Source organism: Cyanistes caeruleus, chromosome 2, assembly GCF_971803275.1.
Source record: "Cyanistes caeruleus chromosome 2, bCyaCae1.hap1.1, whole genome shotgun sequence".
Classification (NCBI taxonomy): Eukaryota; Metazoa; Chordata; class Aves; order Passeriformes; family Paridae; genus Cyanistes; species Cyanistes caeruleus.
Genome location: NC_141702.1, coordinates 65,744,034 through 65,768,901, shown reverse-complemented (window position 1 = coordinate 65,768,901; position 24,868 = coordinate 65,744,034). Strand labels below are relative to the sequence as shown.

At 40.5% G+C, this 24,868-nt stretch overlaps 1 protein-coding gene across 1 annotated transcript; it reads right to left on the bottom strand.

Moving 5' to 3' along the window:
• Positions 1-1,660: 1,660 nt before the first annotated feature.
• On the bottom strand, positions 1,661-23,839 carry RAB32 (RAB32, member RAS oncogene family). The gene is made up of 3 exons (XM_023923844.2): positions 22,562-23,839; positions 5,420-5,697; positions 1,661-3,219 (listed from the first exon to the last, which is right to left on the bottom strand). Exons 1-3 carry the CDS (start codon positions 22,788-22,790, stop codon positions 3,070-3,072), a joined length of 657 nt encoding a protein of 218 aa, XP_023779612.2. The 5' UTR covers positions 22,791-23,839; the 3' UTR covers positions 1,661-3,069.
• Positions 23,840-24,868: the final 1,029 nt, after the last annotated feature.

Here is a 24,868-nt window from a genome sequence, read left to right as displayed (position 1 = left end):
TTCTTCCCCTGAGCTCCATTAACTGCTCCAGTGTCAGTTCCTTCCATGGGGCGCAGTCCTTCAAAAGAGACTGCTCCAGCATGAATTCCCCCCAGGGTCCCAGGGCCTGTCAGGAAAACCTGCTTCAACATGGGCCCTTCCATGAGGGCACAGCTTCTGCCAGGAGCCTGCTCCAGCATGGGCTTTCCACAGCATCTTTTCAGCACCCACCTGTTCTGTGGTGACATCAAGTACTGGGTCTTTAGGAATGACTTAAACTATTCCCCACAGATTAATTATTATAGAGGAACAAAGATTTGTTCAATCTAAGGAGCTGATACAACTCACCAGTCCTGACACAGTTTAAACAAAACTCTGGAACTTGGAATAGTTCATATTTTTCTAGCACTGCAGTTAAGATACATCAGAAAATGCTAAACTGAAAAATCACTGTTTGTGTCTGTCTTCCAAATATTTTTCCAAATCAAAGTTTTTGGGTTCATTAGGACAGGGCTTCATGACTAGCTTAACTAATCCACACACTTCTCTATGAACTGCAGTCCCATTTCCCTCTACTAGGGAAATGCTACCATTTACTTTCCTCAGGCCAATCTCTTCTTACAGTTTTCTTGTTCTGACTGGAGCAGCTTTCCTGATCCACCTGCTCAGTCTCAAATATCAAAATGCTTCCTCTCCACAGAGGGGTAGTGAAAATGCACTTTGTAGCACAAAGCAAGAATAGCCTTCTATTAAAGCTTAAATCCTTTTCTTCAGACAAGTGAGAAAATTTGAAAAAAAAAAAAAAAAAAGAGAGAGAGAAAGGCTCCATTCTGCAGGTAGTTTTATACTACTGGCCTCAGTAATGACAACCTGTATCAAAACCAGGACATTCCATCAGTTTTAGAGACACGTCCTTTCTACATTCATGCAGAAGTGTAGAAGAAGCTATGTACAAAACAAGGAAAGTTCTTAAATATAGCAGCAGTAACTCTTCAAGCAAAAATTCAGATGTTCTTGAAAATAACCTGCATAGGATTATATTATCAGTGACAGGATCCAGATGAGATTCATGCATTTAGGCAGAGCAACAAAGCTTGAGTTTGGTCTCCATTTTGCTGTCAAATCTAAACACTAAAGCAAAAAAAAAAAAAAAAATCACAGTCCACAGCTGGGGAAACTGCCTGTGGAGGTAAAGTAGGTATTTACATTTGTGCAGCATTAATTAAAGTTGAAAAAAAGACAGTACAGGAAAGATTAAACAAAAAAATGAGTTTACAGTCTAAATGGAGTTGTTCAAGTGATTGAATAGGAAGGTAGTGATAGAGTTTCAAGTCTCAAGGAAAGTCAGGCACTGAAACAACTTTCCCAGGGCCATACAGTCTCCACTGTTTGAGGTTAAGACCAGACCACATGAACACCTAAGCACTATGTTATGACCTTGCTTGGAGAAAGACATTGGCTTAGAAGACATCCTAATATCTCTTTCATCTGAATTACCCTAAGATCCTAAGCTTATTAAACCCATCTTTACTTTATGCCAAGCCTTACTGTAGTAATTTTAAATAATTTTTAACTAGCACATACTAGATGATAAAGTTGTTTTCAAGTGTCAGTGAAAGCATTTGCATATAGGGTGGAACATATGTGAGGATTCATGTTCTCAAAAGCATACACCAACACATAAAAGATGCCCAAATATATTTATTTAATTCTTAAAAAGTATGTTACTCTTCAGAAAAAAAGACAGCCTAAGAAATCTCAATACAGATTAAAGTATATCAAATCCTGCATATACCTAAATTCTGATGTTTACCTAAACATCAGCACCATCAAACCCAGCAAGGTAAGACTTCTGAAGTCAGTAGCAATGAGGTACCAGGACAGAAGAAACCCTTAAAATAAGGAAGAGCTTCAAAGCCTTTGAGCCAAGCAGAGTCGGAATTCCAGAATGCATTCAAGAACCATGAAATACCTCTAGTTCTTCTGAACTTCATTTGCTGCCAAAAATACACGAGTGTTATAATAAAGAAACATAAGCATCTCAGTATACAGTTACAAACTGGTAAGCCAGTTGATTAGTTCAAAGCAGTCAAAAGAGTTCTAAAACTGACAATGACAGAGCTTGGGGCAGAAAGGTTGACAGACTAGCATGAACCGATTAAGCTATTTCCCTCAAGACCTCTCTCCTTGCTCATGGTATTCAGAACCATCTCTAGACAGAAGAAAAAAGAAGCAAGCTCATCATCACAGGACAGTAAGGTATTTACTTTTTATATTCTTGGTAAAGTTTTCAGTGTTAGTGCATGAAAAAGTTACTGGATGTTTATTTCTGAATGTGCATAGGGGTGAGGTTACCATAACTACGTGCCAGCAGTACAAATGTATTCATTAATGTGTTTTATATGTCAAGTATTAGCTGAAAATATTCAGCCTTAAATTGCTGGAGATGCATTTTTATTAGTATCTCTATAATCATGTCTTTCCCTTGTTAAACACAAGAATTTGACCATCTTGTTTTTACTGAGTTGTAAAAACCATCTACTCCACTCATTCTTAGTGACCACACTAGGAATTCTTAGTGACCACACATCAAGATTTCTGGGATGTCTCGATCCAGGAGAACCAGCAATGAGACAGATCCTCATGGTGGGGATAATAAATAGGGACAATTGTGCTGGTGAGAAGGCTCAAGTGGGACATAAATGGTGACAAAGGAAAAGTTTACTTTAAAGGTGCAAGAGTCTATTCAGCTAAAAGTGAGTCCTATTTGGAATGTAGCATATGTCCTAGAAAAAAACTAGACACTGAAAGTTGTCTTTGTTCCTTTCAGGAGTGTAAACACTACCTTATGTTCTCAAGTAAGAAGACACTAATCAGACTTAGATGCAGACACTCAAGCAAGTGGAATGATAACTCACAAGATACTCAGTTTCATGCTAAACAAGAATATGTAAACACCCAAATGAGTCACCAATTCAGATAGTACCAGACACCCCATATGGATTGTCACACCGCAGCACCATAGCAGCATTTTGACTTGAGGCAAAGTCCTGCTGCTCATCCCATCACGTTTACTGAACAGTGGTAGCATCAGCAGCACTGTGATTTACTCTCTGCTTTCAATGGGTCTAGGTCCAGTTTTGGTTTCCCCACATCATTTTCTTCATTAGGAAAGGTTTTGTAATTGGCAAGGATGTTTTCCACCAAGAATCGAGCAGCTTCGTCTATGTTGATGTTGTCCTAAAAATGTTGAAAGCAAGGAAGTCAGTGATCTTTTTGAAACAGTCACACATTCCTATTAACATTCACACTTTCCTATTAAAAAGCTATCCAAAAAGAAAATAATTCTTCAGTCTCAGCAGCAGAACACAAACTGTTTAAATGCAAGAAGTCATTGCTAACACTTTTTTCCTGAAAAAGTTAGCAGAAATGGCAGATATAAAATTTTTCATCCATATTACAAGTTGAATCCTGATTCTAATCTAGTAGGCGGTCAGGGGAATGAGCATCACCTGCATTTGGAAGACTCCCAAATGGCAAAGTGCATTTCTGCATCAGGAAATATCCTAGGCAACTGCATCATCTTAGTATCATCCTATCTTTTGCAGACTTCCTCTGTTTTTCCTGGAATTTGGATGCACTTATTTATGTAAGAGGATCTTTTCCATGAGCCTCAAAATTGCAACTATTTCCAAGCGCCTCATCTAGCCACTCTGCATATTCCTGTGCATACTTTGAAAAGCCCTGCTCCCCATACACCCTAGAGAATGTATGTGTGCAGGATACTTAGAGATGTACCTTGCCAGAACATCCAAGTTTCTGAGGGCCCAAGCTGGCTTAGTGCCAAGGAGTCTCTGGCCACAGTTTTGACCTGGCTGGGCCATCTGGTAGCACAGGGCTGCTATGTTTGGAATTGTTCATCTTTGGTTCTGAAGGAAATACCAGCCCAGTATACTATTGATGACAGGACTTAAGATCCAATTATCAGTTCCAACAGAAAGACAAAAGCAAATTATTAGGATATTCAAGTGGGCAGGACTTAAAACCATAAACTGTTTTGGTATGCTTAGAAAACAAGACAGTCATCCTAAATTTTTGCTATTTCAACTACAGCTCTTCAGAGTTCTAAACAAGTCAATTAATACCCAAGCTAGAACTTATTGTCTGGATTTTTCACAGCACCAAGAACCTTGTTTTACATTTTCCTGTCTTAAATGCCACCTAAAATGCAAGTTGTTACTAGAATATCACATTAGATTTTTTCCCAGTGTTACTTGCATTTAAGCCATAATACAGTTTATACATAGCAGTATTACAGCAGGCAAAGCTTCACGGAAGACTTTCACCAAAGCAGAATCTTGGTGTTCTTTTTGACTATAAAGAGCCTTAAAAAAAATAGAGTTCTTAGTAACAGATGGGTGAGTTTGGAAATATCTTTTCAAATACAAACAAATTGCTAGCTAATTTAACTAATTCTTTTAACTGTGTATCCTTCTCTTAAAGTAACCAAAGGGGAACTTGTTTCTTATACTCTTCTTGGAGACCCTTAGCTTTTTAAGAGTTGTCTAAACATTGTGTGACACTTCAGCAGCAGCAGTAGTTAAAGGAAGTAGGCACGCCAAGGGAAAAGTGGAACCTTGAGGCTTATCTTACTTTACGAAGGATTTATCAGCCAGACCACTAATCTAGTCTGTCAGCCTAGAGTACACTGTCCTCATCTAAAAGAGTCCTTCATTTTAAGAATCAGTTGAGCTTCAAGGAAATACTGGGTTTCACTCCTAGCTAAGCTGCTGCCAGTTTAATCTGTGCACTGACAAATAGTCTGCAGACTAAAACTGTACAGTACATAAAATTACTCAAAGTTAACGGAATAAAGCAGCTGTCTTTCTTAACTTAAATTACTATACAGAACAATTTGTTTTTCTCCAGTTCAGTCTTGACATTGCCTGATAAAATGGAAAAGTGCTTTAGCAACACTGTGGGTAGGTAGTAATGAGTAAGCAAATAGCTTGTTCACTTCAAATCTTGCTGTTTCCTACATAAAACAGTTACAACAGAAAATGCAATTTAGAAACCTGCACCTAAAGATTACCTTTTAGGGTAATCTTCTAAGGGTATCCTCTGGGGAGCTTGACCAGCATTTAGTAGTATTAACATCTAAAGAATGAGTGATCCTCATTCATGCAAGATAAAAAAACTCAAACTCAGATAATCAAGGTTTTCAGATAGCTTCAAGGTGCTCCAAATTTATGATAACTTTTAATCTAAACCAAATATTCCTCATCTTCTTCAGGAATAAAGCTAGCCTGCACATCACTTCAAATTTTGCTGAATTTGACTGCCATTTCCTATACTTGATAACTTTATTTCCTATATTATTATATTCATCCTTCTAATGCCAATATTAAAGGGATTAAAATTATTTTTCTATTAAGCTCACCTTGGCAGATGTTTCAAACCATCCAACAAAGCCACCTTCTCTGCAGAACTGGTCCATTTGAGAGGGATTCTGGCTGCCATCTTTCTTCTGGTCACACTTGTTTGCAAGGAGAACAGCAGGGATGGGGCTGCCATTGGGAAGTAGTACTTTACTGTCCAAATCATGCTTCCATTTTGAAACAGCCTCGAAAGTGGAGCCTCTTGTGACATCAAAGACCACAAAAGCACCAACTGCCTCTTTGTAGTATACTCTGGTCATATTTCCAAAGCGCTCCTGGCCTGAAAGAGAGGATAGTCACAGAATATTTATATTGCAGCATGAACTGAATTCAGTTTAAATGGACTACTGTAGCAGCTTAAATCATAGAAGTTTGGCATTTGGGTCTAGTCACCTAGAGCATAAAACATTGCCTCCTTTATCTCATGTAAGTTCATTTTAACAGCTATTATATATACTATACATGACAAGTCACATGCTTAAAGTAGTTTGCAGTCCTAACTACCACTTGGAATTTTTCTTAAACTTATTTGTTGAGTAGAGTTCTTTGAGAAGTAATGCCTAAAAAGTACCAGCACAGCTATACACAGATCATTACTTCATCAAAGAATATTAAGGCTTATACCTAAATCTAGTTGCTTCAGCTAAAGTCTTAAGAAAAGTCAGCCTTTTGCTGAATGGTGACCAACAAGGGGTTTTGCAAGCTTCAAGCCTAACAGCCTTCAAAGCATCTTCTGAAGAAGTCTCTTCTGAATAATACTTCTGAAGAAGTGTATTATAGATTTTTCCTTAGAGACAAGTTCAAATGGAGCTGCTAGCTTAACAGTTCTGGCTAAACCTGTTAAATTTGAGTTCATTTTTTCAAGTCTAAGATTTACTCTGGATTAATTGTCAACTATAGAATTTCTACAGCAATCCCAGGATTTAAAACAAGAACAGTTAAAGTACAATTATTCACAATAAAAATCCAGAAAAAAAATAATTGCCCATAAGCAGAGAAAACTAAAAAAACCCCTTTTCTTATTAAGTACAACTACTTTAGCCAGAATACCTGAAATGTAGGACTAGAGCATGGCAGCTCACTTATTCTTCTATTTGAAAGGTCAGACTATCAGAATGTGTTCACATTTGAGTCTGTCTAGCAGTATCAAGTCCTAGAACATTGTTTGGGAACTCTGGGCTACTGAAATAGCTTCCTGCTTTGTTTGGAAGTCTTCACTGGGAAAAGCAGTCCCTGAGCTCTATGTTTTAGTTTTCCAGTGTATCATCACTTGAGCTTTTATCATTTTGTGCATTTGAGATTTAAGAACACATAAAAGAAGAGCTGTATTTGAAAACATAGTTGTCCTCTGTTTATAAACATTGAAGTCCACCTTTGATCAGCAAGGACAAACAGATACAAGGAGAATTGGCTGTATTATCACCTCCTCATAAAGAGACAGAAATTCAATAGACGAAGGAAGTTGACAAGCAATCCTGTTCAGCAGTCTGCTTTTCCAGCTCACTTGCTTAATTTTAATGCCAGTACTTCACAGTATGATTAGTTCATTCTCCACAGACATTTTCAGAAAAGGTTGCCTATTAGAATGGCCTGAAGCAGCAGCCACAGTAAAGTTCCAGAGAACTATAAAGAAGCTGACTTTATTTCTGTCTGTTCACTCCCAACTATGATGCTGCAGAAAACAGCATCACTACCCAGCATATTCTTTAGAATGGAGATTATGCAACCTTTTTCGTAACTGGCTCATTATCTTGTATAAGAACAAGCAGGATCCAAGAAGAAAGCTCTTATGTCCATTCTCAAAACTCAAGTTTTGAAGCATTTATGCCATATACTTTAGGGCCATGCAACAAGTCAAGCACCAAGCCTGCATCTTTGTGGCTATGCCTCTAGAAAAGCCACACTGCTAATACAATTCTCTTAAACAGAGTACACAAGTAATTCACATTGTCTCCCTAGGCTGGACTCTTATGCCTAAAAGAGCTTTTTAGAACAGCCTTACTACGGACCATGATACTGACCACTGTTTCCACTAATCAAGTACCATTAGGAAAGAGTTAGATAGGAAGGCTTTAACTACTTCTGCATGTCAATGATGTCACATTTGAAGAGGCTTTACTCTTAGAATGTATGGATTTTGGTTTGGGGAGTTCTGGTTGGCTTTTTTAAATGGAGTTCCACATAGTCAAATTGAGCTACATTAAGCCAGTCACTGCACAGGGCACCACACAAATTTTGAGGAGCTCCTTCTCAGCTTCCCCATTTGTTTAGCTGTCAGTTTCACCACCAATTCCCACTGCATGGGAACACCTTGGACTACACTAAAGCACCAACTCTAGTATCCAGTGCAGGGAGATAGCCCTTCACACCATAAAAACAGCCCCACAAAACAAACAACATAATCTCAAGGTCTACAATTCCCTGTACCAAGCTCAGTCTTCTACAGAAAGAGACCTTAAATTGAGCCCTGAAATTGTCCAGAATTGAACACCACTTGCTGTTATTTACATGAGACTGAATATGAAGCAGCAAAGGAAATGGTCCCATTAGTCCTCCCTATTCAGTTGCAGGAAAGCTGGGAGGCTTCCAGGCTTTACTTAAGGCCTTTTTTCCAAACATTTGGTGAACATTTACATAAGAAAATTAAGCTGTATTGATTAGTTGAAGGAAGGGTTGCTAGATTGTTTCCAGAAGGAGTAGACAGAACATGATCATTACCTATGAAAATGAAGTTATTTAGGAATTGCAAAAAAGGTTATCAGTCATTACCATTTCTCAGATAGCTGTGCATGCTGTACATTAACAAGGCTGCAGTCACTGAGCACAGTGAAGGCCATTACCATTGACTGAATCCCTTCCTGCCTATTGCTTTCCCATCCAAAAAAAACTTTAAAGACAAAAACAGTTGGCAAGGTAGGCATACTAGTCTCCTATAGCAATAACCATTGCTGAAACACACACAAGAGCACATTTAAGATGTACACAAAGGTGAAATTAGTGAAGTGTTACATATAACTTCCAAAGAAAGTTACAAACAGCTCAGAACCAAACCTGAGGACACAGCCAAGGTTATACTTGTACAGTGACTTCTCACAGTGTAAGAGGACAGCAGTTCTGCTAGGAATGGAAGTCAGCATGGAACTGTATGTTGCTTGGTACTCTATAGCAGCCACAGTATAAACCATGAGGTTTGGCTGTCTCCAACAGTCATTTAACACTTATTTCCAGCAACCCTTGTCTTTCTTGCAGTATGAGTTTTAGATTTAGAAAAACATCAACATATATTCTTCTAGTTTTAATTTGGGTGAAAGCAGAAAACTGATGTGCCTATCAGCATGAAAGCTTCTATCTTTACTTACTAGATTTAAGCTTTATATTGGGAAGATTTGCTATCTCTTACCCTTAAATACACTCAAGCTCAACAGCATTGTATTCTTAGAGATTAAGACCTTTTAATAGGTCAAATACAGCCCAATATGAATGCCTCCTTTTCTAGAGTAACCCAAACCAGGGTTTGGTTTACAGAGCTGTTTTCACCTCTAGAATTCACATCCACTAACAATAAACCTGACCCGAATACTACTTTACAACTGCTCTTTCATCCTGTCTGGAGGCCTAATGAAGATGGATATACTGTATTTCATACAAAGACAGAAGCAATAAAACATAGCCTGCCCAGGAGGGCAAAAGGTATATGGCATTAAGCAGGAAAAGAATTCAGTTTAAACTGAATGGACTTTCGTTACAATCCTGACATTACTGACAAAGCACATGCTGACCTTCTTGTATAGGATGCAGAGCATTCTAGACAACCTTCTGAAAATTTAACAGCACTTTCAGGCAGAGCTTTTGCAAGCACTTTTCAGCTTGCATAAAAACCATAAAACAAACTCTCATACAGAAAAATCAAACTAGAAAACATTAATCCTTCAAATTCTCAAGGCAGAACATCATTCTCTTTATTCTTAAAACAAAATGCACACTTCAGACATTTGTCATGCCCCTTCTGTTCAGCAAGATATTTGCTGCAGTCATTTCTCCATATGTGAGAATAGTGTTGAGCAGTACAGAAAGTGGATCATACCCCCAGAGGAGAAAAAGGCTAAAAGTGATCAGATTAAACTAGACTTAAAACCTCCAGTGTGTATAATCTTAGGAAAAAAGAGAGCAGGAAGATAACTAATTGCTTAGTACAGCGGTATACAAAGGACATCACAAGATTAACCATTCTGGTAGCTCCAGTGACTAGGCATAAATCTGACAGTACCACTAAAGTATAGTTTGTGTTTAGTAGTGTAGTAGTTTGTTTATGTAGTAGTTCAGGTGTAAATGAGGAGACAAGATACAGGACAGTCACAGGGATCAGAAGCTTAATTTGGGGGTTTGGAAGTGACTTCATGTGATGCAAAGTTCTGCATTCTCTAACCACAGTTTTCATACTGAAATGACTCAGCACACATTGTCACTATATTTTCCAGTAATTGCAACAACCTTAAGTGAAATATTTGCACAATGACATGCATCAGGAAATAATACAGTTCTCTGCAGCAGCACCACAGGAATAAAGTTGAGTTTAAAACTGCGTTAGAACTTGGGAGCTATTCTCACTTCCCAGTTTATATTGTAATGTGGGTGAGCTATAAGTTAAAAACTACATGAAAAAAATTATAGCCAGGTTTGACATTAGAGGCCTAACATTTATCCTTTACTGCAAAAGGTAAGTTATTGTTGTAACCTTGCCTTGAAGTACATTTTAAAGAGTTTCTGGAGCAGTCTTTCCCAGTGTAAGGGAGAAACACTAGTGTTCTGTTTATTACAGCAGTGTTTATTACTTATCATTGTAGCAGTTCTTGCATATATTTAGCAAAAGATACCCTACACTCATTATTTCAACTTGTAACTCCTCCTACATTAGGAATTGGGGCTAGAAAAAGAAATTTAAATGTACAAATGACTGCTGGATATGCACAATGAGTGCGGGAGGCTTCCTTCCCCCAGACTACTTATTATATTCATAAGTTAGTAGGCAGTTTATAACCACTAAAAAAACCTCAGAGAGTAAAAGGGCCCATCTAGAAGGTATTTCCCCAGCTATTCTTTTTTGCAATCAAGGTTACCCCATCAATACCAACAGTATAGCAAAAGTTCCCCTATCTTGCTAAAATCCAAACTTTACATCATCTGAAGCCACATAACTCAAGAGAGAATTGTGTCGGTTGCATTTAAAACCTTAATATCTCATCTGGAACACTGATAGACATCTGAACAAAGTTCTTCCAAGTTTTTCTCTTTCATATGAGATTAACAGTTCTGGAATCCTCCAGAAGCTGTGTCATTAATGAGGAAGAGATAGATGACCAAGGGTTATAATACTTGTCTGACAATTGCAAAGATGAACAAGTAGTTTCTTTCATTAAAGCAATGTTAGCTCAAGCCATCTTTAACGGGATAATCAGCTTAATGGGTAGCCAGAACTCAAAATATGATTTTAACAAGTTTGGCAGTTCTACATCAAAAACCTTAAACTATATAGTCTAGACTGCAGTCACCCAAAAGTCAGTGTACAACTAGGTGAAGAGTTTTACTCCTGAGCTGTTTACTATTAACAAGAAGACCACGGCAATGAAACTAGGCAAATTTTTTCCTGGACCAAACAATAGAGTTGCCAAAAGTCTGAAAAATATCAAAAAGCCCAGTTTATGAATAGAGTTAAGGATCTCTCATCAGTTTTGTCCTTCAAAACACTGAAGATGAGAATAGTTGAAAAGACAGTTAGAACTCAACAGAAAGAAGGAATAAGCCACACAGGAAACATTTAACCTATAAAACCAATGCAAAAAACTATCCAGCAATAACTGCAGTAGTAAACAAAATGACCAACAGACCTATTGAAGCAAATTTAGTTAGCTCAAAATGCATAGAAGTAGCTTCCTACTAGTGCATTTCATTCATTCTGCTTTTCTATCTATATACTGCAGTGATCACAGGCATCATGGAATGCTTAGTAAGCTATAGTGACTGATTGTAACAAACCATTTTTTAGTCTGGAAATACTTTAAAAGTCTCCGCGCATTGTGAGAAGCATTCTCAGATCAACTATTTACCAAGACCACTAATAGTCACTCATACCAAAATTCAAGGACAGGAAGATTGACTGCCAACACTCTGGCTCTTAGGTTCTTGCTATCAACTACTCTGACTTTATTGACCAATGTGCAGGCACAGTTCCAGCATTTCAACTTCAGTGCCAAACTCCACAACCAAATTGATTCAATCCATTCCCAGGACCATGAGACATTTGTGCTTTTATTTAACGTAGATGGCAAAAAGGACCAATTGAACAGTAAGGGAAAGATTTTTTTCTTTCCCCAGGAACACCAGAGTGACAATTCCATCTCTCAGTAAAGTTACTGTCCTTCAGTGTGATAGATTTAAGCTAAATCACTATCCAGAATGGCTGGGAACATAGTTCAATCCTCTGATTGGGTTAGAACTACTGTCACTTTAAAAACTCACCTAGGCTTTTCAAGAGCCTCAGGCAGGAAAAGACCACATTTTGGATGCCATCTGGATGTTTGGCACTATACAGCAAATATCCAGAATTGCCCTGAGGATGAATCTCCCAGTTCTCCAGACATCTAATGTACATTTTAGCATTACCAGGGTCAGGTGTGAGTCGATTTAAGTTCTTTTTTTAGAGAGGTATATAAACATGTTACTGCCAAGTTACCACTGCTGACAGCTATCCCCCATCTCCCCAAACCAGCACATCTTGTCTCAGAACTGTCCTACCTGATTAGCTTGGATCTGTTATTCTGCAAAAAGTAGGTTAACCAAACTACTATCAATATTACAGCTCACGTTCAAGTGTGCCTACCTACTTTTTCCCCCAGGTAGCAGACATAGATTAAGAGTAGACAGACACCAAGATTGTTAACACCAGTTGGCTCCCCCCTCCTCAGTCTTATCCATTTAAGTGGTAAGTGTAAAGTTGGTACATGTTAAAACCATGGAGGTGCTGAACTATGCATTTATTTAATGACAAATCTGCAGATGACACCAAGTCGAGTAGTGCAGCTGACATATCTGCCAAGGTATGGCATGGGATGCCATCCAGAGGGACCTGGACAAACTTGGGAAGTGGGCCCATGGGAATCTCATGCGGTTTAACAAGACCAAGTACAAGGTGCTGCAACTGGGCTGGGGTCCCAACACAGGCTGGGGAATGAACAGATTGAGAGCAGCTGGGCCAAGAAGGACTTATGGGTGCTGCTGGATGAGAGGCTGGACATGACCCAGCAATGTGCACTTGCAGTCCAGAAAAATCACTTGTATCCTGGGCAACATCCAAAGCGTGGCCAGCAAGGCAAGGGAGGTTGATTCTGCCCCTCTGCTCTGCCTTTGTGAGACCCCAGCTGAAGTGTGGTACCCAACTCTGGGATCCCCAGCATAAGAAGAACATGGAACTGTTGGAGTGAGTCCAGAAGCAGGCCATGAAGATTATCAGCAGGCTGGAGCACCTCCCCTGTGAAGGCAGGCTGAGAGAGCTGGGATTGTTCAGCCTGAAGAAGAAAAGGCTTCAGGGAGACCTGAGGCCTTCCAGTACCTAAAGGGAACCCTACAAGAAAGACAGAGAAGAGCTCTTTACAAGAACATGCACTGACAGGACAAGGGGAAATGGTTTTAAACTGAGAGTAAGTTTCACTGTGATGGTGGTGAGGCACCAGAGCAGGTTGCCCAGAGAAGCTGTGGATGCCCCATTCCTGGAAATGTTTGAAAGCCAGGTTGGATGGGGCTCTGAGCAACCTATGGTCTAGTCCCATGGCAGCAGAGCTGGAACTAGATGATCTTTAAGGTTCCTTGTAGCCCAAGCCATTCTGTGCCTCTATGACATTAGCAGCTCTAGCAGATGTTAGAAACCTGTGTTAAGGAACATCCAAGAAGTAGCTTGACTTCTACTTTCTACCACTGTGATAAAGTGGTATTTGTGGTTCTGGTGACAAACACAGAGGCTAAAAAGTGAGAATTACTAGAATATTATGTTTTCCTGTATGAGACTAGAAATAGCTTCACTGGCTGCAGTACTTAGTTTCTAACAGACAATTACAGCCGCTACTATCCTTTCTTACTAAGGGTGGAATGGGTAAGTTACTGACCACTGGATGGACCTTGTCCTATCACTAAGCCTTTCCCAAATGCTTCAGAACAGTCTTCAGGGTAAAAGCCAGTTAATCCCTGTTCAACTGACTCGCACTTCATGTTAAGTGACAACCTTTGATCCTCTGGTTATGTCTACATTAGAAAGCTGTGGGGTGCAGCTTGTTGAAGCAATTCTGCTGAACAATGCAGTGTCAGAGGCATGACACTGACAATATACCATATAGGCACTGTATGTATGAGGGACTCTAGAAATTGAAAGTTACTGACTGTAGTGGTTTAGATATGACTGACAAATATGAGTTTAAATGCAGTGATATTACTTTGATTATTTTGATCAAATAATTACATGTTCACAGAAGTCACTATTTCATTCTGAAATGTTAGGAAGCAGTTTGCTTCAAAGTTCCATTTCCCAACACAGCTGGTTTCTAACCTAACAACTTGTTAACTACATGAAACTTCAAAATCAGCTAGTCCTTCTATTCACTGTTTGCTATCGCTATACTTTAACACAGGAAAGTCCTGCTCACTACCCACGAAACAGCAAGAGCACAGAGATGGCAAGTGCTGGAAGCTAGACACCAGACTTCCACCAGGAGCTATGATTACGTTTATCAACCTAATAGAAAAGGCATGCCATGCTCTCCCACAAAGACAGAAAATTTTCCCTCAAAAAATTGCACAGCCCACACTGGGTATTTTACAGCAAGACTGAAACTTTTCATTGCTGCCATAGTCGGGCTAATCAGATGCTTTAATTGTCCAAACTGACTTCAACAGCTTACTGTTCTGTCGTTAAGAAGCTGAGAGGCAACACCCTGCACTTAGAGTTCAATGGGCTTTGTCCAACCTCACATGTATTTATGCAGCAGTATGACAGTCATGTTTGTATAAGAATACACCTATTTTTTTTTGCATCTTTGCTAAACAGCAAGTGAGAGAAATTCCCTGTTTAAGCACTAGATTTCAAATCCAAGAAAATCAGAGTGTAACCAAGCTAAACAATTTCTAACTAGCTGTCACATGCAGCATGTATGGAACAATTCCTCTGCATTAATATTCAAAAGAGTTGACATAGTCTAATTAGTGCCAGCAACAGCATGAATTGGTACTTCCTACCCTGCTTTAACAAGACGGACCCAAACAAGGAATCTGCCAGAGTTAAGCTATTTCATGCCTGACTCCCTCTGATCCATATCCTTTGGTGTGCTGCCCTGCAGCCAGAGATGCACTCTGTACTCCACAGTGATGCTACATGTCACTACAGCATTTCACAACACACAGGAGAAAAATTCTAAAGTCAGTTTGTCTCCAGAACAACTTTATCATGAGACTGAAAAAATGTTAATCTCTAAAATGGTCAATGTGTCATGGCACATTGTGTGTGATTGGAATTTTGTATCAAATTGCTGCCACTTTGCCCTACCCAGCACTCTTAGCCTGGGAGCATTTAAAGAACAAGTTCCCGTGAGCTGTTTGCAGTGACATTCAGAAGCTCTCCTCAACCTATTATTTGAAAAGCTGCTAAAATCCATACAATAAGGAATATTTTCATTACTGGCTAATGTAGAAGCCACTGCTACTGAGAGTTTGCCAGCCTTCTCTAGACAGTTAAGATACTTATTTCTAAGCAAGATCTAGAAAGCCCTGAAATCCCACCATTTCTCAAAGCATAAACTCACTCTGTTTATCTTCTTCTTGTGTCTCCATAGCCAGAAGAATTCTTTGAATATTGAACATTGTACCACAGTAGCTTGAGAAGCACGCTGTGCTTTGTAGTCACTGCTTACCGCCAGCTTTAACATCTGCAGGAATTTCACAAGAGGTATTCCTATATTTTCATGCAAAAATATAAACAGACATTCCCTTTCTGCAAATCACTTCTTTCTAATATGGCAAATCACACTTCTGAACCTCTGAAGCAAGTATTTGGAGGGAACCATTTACAGAAGACTACTAAAGCAAAGCAATGGTTACCACTGGAATTCATGGAGAGTATCTCTGACAGCTGTGAGACTGAGTCCAGTGGACTCACTACTAAGGGGAAGAATCCTTTTTCTTACAGCATGCTAATACCTTTTCTGGAACCAATCAACTAAGATTATTTTCTTTGCTTTATGTCACAAGTAGAGAATTACCCCTTTTTAGCACTTGCCCACTCAAATTGCACTTGTGGATATGCACTTTGGTAACACCCTGTCCTAATGTGCACCTAAAGAAAACCAAACTGGTAAGAGGCAAAGTGGAGATGTAAGTAAGGTTAATCACCAAGACTCTGAAGCTGCAGCTTCTGAAGATACAAGGAGAGTTGATAAAGCTTAATTTACATTCATGTGAATGCCATACATTAGGAGAAAAGTGTATATTCAATATTGTCTGTGCCAGCTTGCCTCTGAAGGGCAATGTGCTTGACTTGTCAAACCAGCTTAATATCTGACTACTTGAGTCAGTATTACATGAAGGGCAAGAATTTAATACTTGCCTTCAGAAAAGTGGGTGATCAATGTAAGTTTATTATTTTTGCAAAGTATTCTAGTTTGTTTCATAAACTAATCCAAAAATTAGTTATGTTGAGCTCTATACATTATTTTCCTCCTGTCTACTATACTGAATGTAAGAATTTAGGTACTGTTTACATTTAAGGTAGATTTCCCCTGTCTATTTGATGTATACCCATCCAGCCATCCCTTACTCTCTGTATCAGAGTACTAGGAAAAAGTTTTCATTGTGATCTTGTAGGAAGCACAAAACTTCTGAACAATTACAATGTGACATCTTATTGAAAATAAGGCTGAAACACCATCTATTCCATAGTGCATAGAAGCTCAAGCATTAAGCGCATTTCCATTGCTGACAGAAATTGAAAGTACCTGTAAAATAAATACACTGAACTTTATTTTAACCCTGTACTAGATCCAATGGTCATTTAGCATCACATTTTTTAACCCCATTTTTCATCTCACCTTGAAATGCCTTGAAAGGAGGAAATTCTAAGCTTATTTCCAAAACATTCAAAGAACATCTGTTTCAATTCTCCCATTTAACTGAACAGTCCTGCCCTGCTTAGTCAAAGTTACCATACTAGACTACCTTACACCAACAACATCCAGACAGTAGCATTTCTCATTTGCTTACAGAATTCAATCAGCACAGTGGTTATAAGCTTAGTCCAAGATAACAGATACAGTACTTTGAGTGGCTACATGACATAGTATTAAGCAAAAGAACCTTTGCCATTATTAATTGTTTGGTACCCCACTGATAAGAATTCCTTCATTAGATCATCATATCACACTTGATCACATTTCATTAAAAGTATATTTAAAGAGGACTCTCAAAAAAGAAAACATCCAGAATCTGTTTGTATTCAGAGATGTCTGAAAATTGGAAAAACACCAAAAACCCAAGCTTAACACATTCAGCACTTATTTGGATATGTAGCTGTAGAGCTCCAAGCACAACAAGTCATTCTGAGGTGAAAGCTCATAACCCAATCCAGCTATTCCAGAAAAGTCATAAGAAAGGACACCTACACAATATTTCCCACAGAGGGGCGGTTTCTAGAAGGAAACAAAGTACACCTTCAATTCTGTTTCTTGCCTCTGTGCTCAAAATCTATGTGTGCAAGCCTTCTACTTTATCTGTTAGTCTTGAATGCTTCCAGTAAGCACAATCCTTAAGAAAAACTTTCTCTCATGAGATGTATATTTAAACATATGTGAGCAGGAAGCAGTCAGAAATTAAGTCTTTGATATCTCCATGAGTCTGCAGACATAATCACACAGAAGATCCCCCAAACCCAGCTGGGAGCTTCCTGACCTGCCTCAGCTGTAAACAAAATGATAGCACTCCTTATCTTTACCTGAAGGCTGCCCCTGGAACCTCCACCACCATATAAATTAGGAAACAACTTCAGAAAATGTACAAGTTTCTGAAAAAGCTCTGAGATCCAAGTTCTGCATCCATTTCTAATGCAGTTATTTATGTGCACATCGTTCACTCATTAAAAATATTTCTAGTGGTGAGAAAAAAATCCCCACATTTGAGGGCAGGTTATGCCTGGATTGTCTTGCCTCCTTGTCTGTGCCACTTGTCCAACGCACACAGCCAAGCAATTTTTCCATGGTTTCTTTGCAACAGTTGCCATTTTAATCCCTTTAACGTGCATTGTGGCTGAGGACAAGTTGTTACAAGAATACCTTGACTACTCTTCGAGCCTTCTGCCTCCAAATTCTCTACACTTACGAGACACTTCTCCACAAAGCAACTGAAGCCTACATGATCTGGCACAGAGCCAGGTATGGGTACAGAACAGCAGAAGTTTTCTGGTTTCCTTTTAGACTTTCAGGGATGCATTAACATCACTTAACACTTGCTTTAGACCTAATTTTAAAAAAATAAAATCAGTCCATAATTCAAGAAACAAGCTAATGCCACAGTACAAAAGCAGCTTGGCAGCCTCTATGACATGCCAGTGGCACAAGTGTATTCCAAAGTAACTGGAATACAGAGCTGCTTGAAACTGGAGTTTTCACATGGAAATAAACATCTCACATACTGTAACTGCCTGAATGCCTTTGAAAGTCAACCATATGCATGGTTTCCTGTACTCTGTCCCATTTCTCATGGCTTCCTATAGATAAGCCTAAGAGTTATAAAAAAAGTTAACTTGCTCTTAACATCAGTTCACGTATCTTAACACTCATTTGTCTTCATACAAAAGATGAGTTATTCCAGCTCTTCTTCAACTTAGTATTTAACCAAAATACTTCATCTGATTTCTCCATCCTCTTGGGGACACGTATATGCCTGTAACAAGTTACAGTTCAGTTCCTCTCAAGGAGACACACAAGAATTTAGTAACGAATTTACATGCTACATGCTGCTTATCATTCAGTTCTTGAAAGCCTGTAGAGCATGTTTACAATACCAAAGTACAGTGATTTCTCTTTTGTTTGGCCAGCTTCATAGTCATGCTCTGCCAGTTAAAGCATTACTTCAGTTTTAATAGATATTTATACAAAGAAAGTCTAACAAAATCCTGGAAGAATGATATTACACCAAAGTTAACTCAGAATTCCTCAAAAAAAAAAAAAACCCTTTAAAATCAAATTTCTCAACCAGTTGCCATTAGTGACATCCTTCATGAGACGCCAAAATGAAGCCACCATCTATGATCTTTACCACTCCTGCCCTCCAGGAAACTGCACTTCATACAGGCTGATGGGAGTGACAGTGATAGTCAATGCAAACACAAAAGCAGCAGCTAACACAGTTGCTGGCTTTTACTAGATCAGCTCCGAAGTTTCTGTGATATTGAAAGTCCTTTAAGCATTCTTTCAATATCACCTGACAGCTTCCTCAACATGTTGCATACATCTCCTGAGCATGCTGTGGTCAGTGCAGTGCTCACTAAAACAGCACTCTTGTCAAGTAGGAAGCTCTACTTCCTTGAAATAGACTCTAAAAACACTCCCCTATCATTAAGATTTCTTTGTTTTGCATCTCTTTACCACAATGACTCATCCCAGCATCCTATTTATTTTGTCAATCATTTATGCCCTTTGATCAAGGTTTTAACACTTTCAGAATTTCTCCAGAAAGATATACTTTACATTACTTCATGCATCAAAATTTAAAAAAAACCAAAAAAACCCACAAAATACAAAAGCCAACCAAACAAAAAACCCAACGATAATGCCTAAAGGCAGCTAAAGTTCCTGCATGAACATGCATATAATCTGTTCAGCTTTTCAGAATGCTTCTTTCTTTATGCTGTAACCAAAATAATTTGACAGTATCTGCTCAGTCTTATTCTCAAGCTTTTTCATCACCTTTATTCAAAAAGTTACAATCTGTGCCTAAAAACTAAAACACTAGACTATCTCTGAAACACAAACATGTAGGACAACAGTAATCTTCCTCTCCCCATCATTTTACATCACCTCCCCTTTGATGCTGTTACAAGAATTTGCATTACTCTGTACCTTACAACAAGGGGTACTACAACAAGAGGGCTATTTTCAGCAGAAAAAAGAAAAAGCATGAGCAGTGTAACACTGTCATGCTCTATTTGACAGAATTATCTAATCACAAAAAAAAAGCAACAAACCCATACCAAAACAACCTCAGCTAGCATGAGAAATTGAAATCATCCAGTAACCTGCAGTATTACAATAAACAGCACTACATTCATCACTTTTCCAACAATCACATCAGAAGCCAGCATAGTATCTGCATTATGAACTTTAGCAGATGCATCAACTATAGCATCAGTTCTTATCATTGACTGAGGCACAAAACCTTAGCTTGCATCACCCAGCTCTTTAAGGAAAGCTTCTTATGATGAACAGTTACGTACAAGCTTTGATCTAGTGAAAATAACACCCCTTTCTATGCTTAAGGGTTACTTTAATTCAACAGCCTTTTTAAATGCATCAAAATCAATTCAGAATGCCAGTACCATATTGCTTGCAGGGTAGTCACATGTAACATTACTTACCATAAGATTCAGATCTCATCAAGAGATCTAAAGCTGTTTGTCTGCACACACCAGCAGGCAAAATTATCTACGAGCTGTTGAAAGCCAGAAGACAGCTGGGCTGATGAGTTAAAAAGGAATGACTATCACATGCTCAGACACCGTGCTACACTTCAATAAAGAGCTTTAGAGAATATAGTCTATGATTATAGAAGCCATCTTCAACCTGGTTCTTTAACTAATAGCTTCAACATAAATCTGTTAACATCCTCAGGTATTTAGAAATATTCCTGTTTACATAAACAACTCCAGAACACACTCCCAGGTTGAGGACTTCAGCACCTTAAGACTATCAAATACCCTTATGGACACTAAATTAATCTCTATTTTACTAATTAACTCTCAGATGTGAAGTACTATAGGAGTCCAAACTATTGTTGCCACACTGGCTAAGCTAACCCAAAATCATCAAGATTAATTCTCATCTTTGTCTTGGGTTTTTTAATTGGGCAAGATCCCCCCCAGCCCTTTTGGAAACAGAATACCCTAAACTAGCAGATTAGACTAAGAGTGTGGAGTGAAAAACAGTTTTTTCTTCCTTTTAAATTTCTGCTAGGGAAAATCTAGTCAGGAGTTTCATACAAAAATCTTATAAGATAGGAAAAATATTTCAGTGACAGGAAAAATTTAAATTCTTCAATCAATTTAATTCTTCAACCAATTTGCCGCAAGCCTCCAGGGATTAATCAGCAGCTTTTAACTTAGTCTTCACCTAGCAGTGTCAAAAATACACCAAGGTTAATAACCAAGAATGAAACATACTGTCTTCTGGATCATGACATTAACGTATGGATGTATTGACAGAACTTCCCAAGCTGTAAATAGGTTCTGTCCAAACTTTGTGACAAGTTAAAGCTAAGTTTCTGCTTATCCTGTTGAAACAGATTGCTTTGGCAAAGCATACAGACTACCCAAGTCTGAGCAATGAAGGGCTGAGAAGTCAAACACGAGTATGGCAGCCTGCCAAACCCCAGGATGCTAACAGCCTCCCTTCTTCAATCTTTGGAACCCCAGGCTCGCTAAATATACCCAGATGATTGCAGCAGTTTGTACTGATACTGTTAATTGACTCACAGAAAGTTAAAGCTGATTCACAAAAAAGGAACACATCAGAATCGAAAGCTTGCCAACATTTTACTTGCTCTTCAAAACAGCAATTACAAAATATTTTCATTGGCCCTGCAGGCCAGCAACAGAAAGATCCATGGTGTACTTCAGCACATGGCAGTAAGAAGGCTTTTTGGTTTGAGGAGTCATAGTTGAAGCGTTTTAGAGCAAAAAGACCAGAAGCTGAGGTACAGCTGGTCTGTCACAGGGTTACAGCAGCCACATGTCACACTTCCTCATTTCTCAGCTTCCACTGATAAGCATAAAGTTCATGGAAACAGTAACTACTGTGTTTTTTCCCTTGTATCTTCCAGTAGTGCAAGTTTAAGCATCAGCATTTGAAATAAAGTCTGCTTTTTCATATCCAAGGAGATATTCTGAGGGTGGTAGACAGGGATGAGGAGAGCTGCAAGCTAATACCTGGGTTGCACACAAAACTAGAAATGCAATACCAACCAAGGTGATTATGGAGCTGAGGGACAGCCTTCTTATGAGACCACAGCAAAACAGAGATTGTTCTGTGGCATTTATCATCACAGCATAAGCAAAGTTAATCGCGCTAGATATCTAGTTGGAGTCTTGGAAACAGAGATGCTGAAGAACAGGTTTGAATCATATATAGGAAAGGAATAATGAATGGTTTGGAAAAGTGGGCAGGACTTTTCTGCTTCCATGTGCTCAAAGTATGTTTCTAATACACAAATTTGTGATTTTAATATAGAACTAAGCATTACAGAAGTTCCATTCCCTCACTTGATGCAGCAGTGATAAAAGCTACTTTTACACTAGCCAAGTGACATGGTGGCATGCAAAGTTTAAGCATTCTTCTTTTGAGGCCAATTTTCATTGTTGGAGTTAACTTTAATCTGTAAAGCATGGTGCATTAAATGCATTACAAAGCCATAACCCTGAATTAATTTCAGTAGCAGCCATAACCAAGGCCACCAGTACTCAGACAAGCAGGTCAGGAGGAGCAGTATGAGCAGGAACACTCCGGGAGCCCTGAATCCAGCAGTAAGAGTAAAGCAGCTGTTCAAGGACTGCTACAAAACCCTGGGCCAAGCCAAGAGGCCCACGAAATCTGCTAACGGAGAGGGGAAAGCCTGTAAAAAGTGAAAAAACTTCACTCCCACATCAAGACCTCCCGTTACTCACACCTCGAAGGCAAGAACGAGAGGCTGCCTAAAACAGGGGTAAGACGAAAATCAAGAAGAGAGACTTCCCAGCCAAAACACGCTTTCCTCCAAAGCGGCCGTGCGCCGGGTCCCAGACAGCCGGGTGGGTTCACAGCGCCCTCGGGGCTCACGCTGCAGGGAGCAGCCCGCCCGTCCCGTACCTGCGATATCCCAGAGCTGCAGCCGCACCAGGGTCTTGCTGTCCCAGTTGATGACTTTGAGCGCAAAATCCACACCGATGGTGGCCCGGTAGTGCTGGGAGAAGAGCTGGTGCACGTAGCGCTTGATAATGCTGGTTTTGCCCACACCCAGCTCCCCGATCACCAGCACCTTGAAGAGGTGCTCCCGGCACTCCGGCACGCCGCTGCCCGCTCCTTCCCCGCCGGCCATCCCTCCCGTGGAGTGCGGGGACAGGCCGGGCTGCCGGGGCCGCGGCTCTCCCGCTTCTAAACTTTCCCAGCCAGCAACTTTCCCCAGCCGGCTCCCCGCTGGGCCGGCCCTCGCCGGGCGGGGGAAGACGAAGCGGGACAGAGGGCGGGAGGGAGCGGGGAACCTCAGCCACCACCTGACTGCAGTCACAGGACACGGAAACTCCGCGGGCTTATAGCGACCCGGGGGAGGGCGGCGGGAGGCCCGGGGGAGGGATCGGCCTGCCCCGCCCCTCGGCTCCGGGACACCGGCTGGGAACGGGCCTGGGCCGGGGCGGGAGTTTCCCTGCAGCTCCTTCGGCCGGGCCGGGCCGGGCTGGGAGCGGCAGGGCCGTGGCGGGGGCTGATCCTCAGAAGAGGGCTGGGGTTGGGGAAGTGACAGCTCTCTGGTGGTACCATTCTTTGGTACTTTGCTTCTAGTGGTGGTGGCCGCGTAAGTTTTCTCCCGGTGAAGTCTCTGAAAGCACCCGGGTTTTCTCTCCACCGTCCGGCAAAGAGTGTTTTATTGCAGAGAGGTCCGTGGGACAGAGGGCCTTATCGGGATGCGTGGCGACAGGGGGCCCGTGCTCGCTCCTAGTCTCCATTCCCAGGAGCCAGCTTGGGCAGCTATAGGCGCAGGGTGCTGCGCCCCGGCCACCTCCCCGTCCTCGGAGGCCCTGCACTGCGGCCTAGGGATGGCTGCGGGCTCGGCAGTGCTGGGTCCGACCGGGCAAACAGGGCCGGCAGTGCGGGCCGGGCCGTGCCAAGCCCGCCCGGGCAAACAAAGCCGGCAGTGCGGGCCGGGCCGTGCAGGGCCCGCCCGGGCAAATGGGCCCATTCCCAGGCGGCGGCAGTGACGCAGCGATGGCTGCTCTAAGGAAAAGGCTCAGGTGAGCAGGGAAGAAATCGCCCCCTCATCTGCAGGATTCCCATCAAACGCCTACAGCTAAATTAAGTTCTCTCCTGTTGCTAAATTGATCTAATAAATATTTTTGTTGTTGTCTGGTTGTTTTAAAAATTACCCTAGGCAATCACAGAATCATGGAATGGTTTGGGTTGTAAGGAGCCTTACAGATCATCCAGTCCCTGCTCCCCTGCCATGGGCAAGGACACCTCCCACTAGACCAGACTGCTGAAGCCCCATCCAGCCATGCCTAGAGCATGTCCAAGGATGGGGCAGCCACAGCCTCTCTGAAACGCAGGTTGTTAGAAGCCAACATCAGACAAGTTTCCTGACCTTAGGACCATATAGTACCATGTGTGCTGACTACAGGTGCTGGGGAAAGAAAAATAAAAAGTCTTTGCTAACACAGTCTCCAAATGAAACGCACAATCCCAGGTGTCTGTGCCAGTAACAAGAGGATGGAGTTGTGTGGTAGTGTCTCCATGCTGTAATGTTTGTTTATCATGTAAATACCTAAACAGAACTATTTTGTGCTGGAGAACAATGGCAACGACCCCAAAATGGAAATGTTAAGTGGTTGTATGGACAGCATGTGCATGCAGAGGCAGGTAACACAAGTAAAGATCTGAGTAGCAGAAGGGATGCCCCCAGTGGGAAAGAAAGTAGCAGTTAAAATATATGGTAACATCTGTCAAACAATCATAAGTTGTTCCTGAAACTATAACATTTTTTTGCACATACTAATTTCTTTGCAATGCTTTAAATTAGTGGCTTCGGTAAGATGATCCAGATGTCCTCGGGTGGCTTTTGGAGAATGTGTATTTCCACATCACACAAAGATGGTGCATGCTGTGTAGATGGAAGTAGGTGAAAAGAGGAGCTGTTTGGCAAAATAAGGCAAGAAAAGACAGCATTCTTGCAGAAAAATTGTGTTTGGAGATTTTATTTTGGTAAATTTGTTGATTTGTCATGCTATATTAACTCCATGACAATTGTAATTAGTATTTACTTGCCCAGCTGTAATGATACCAGAATATAAACTGAGGGAAGTCCATAACTTAGATTTTCTTGTTGGTGGTGGAGGGAGGCACAGGGCAGCCTGGGTTCCTGGCAAGAGATGAGACAAGCAAGTAGCACTGTAATTATCCAGGAGGCTG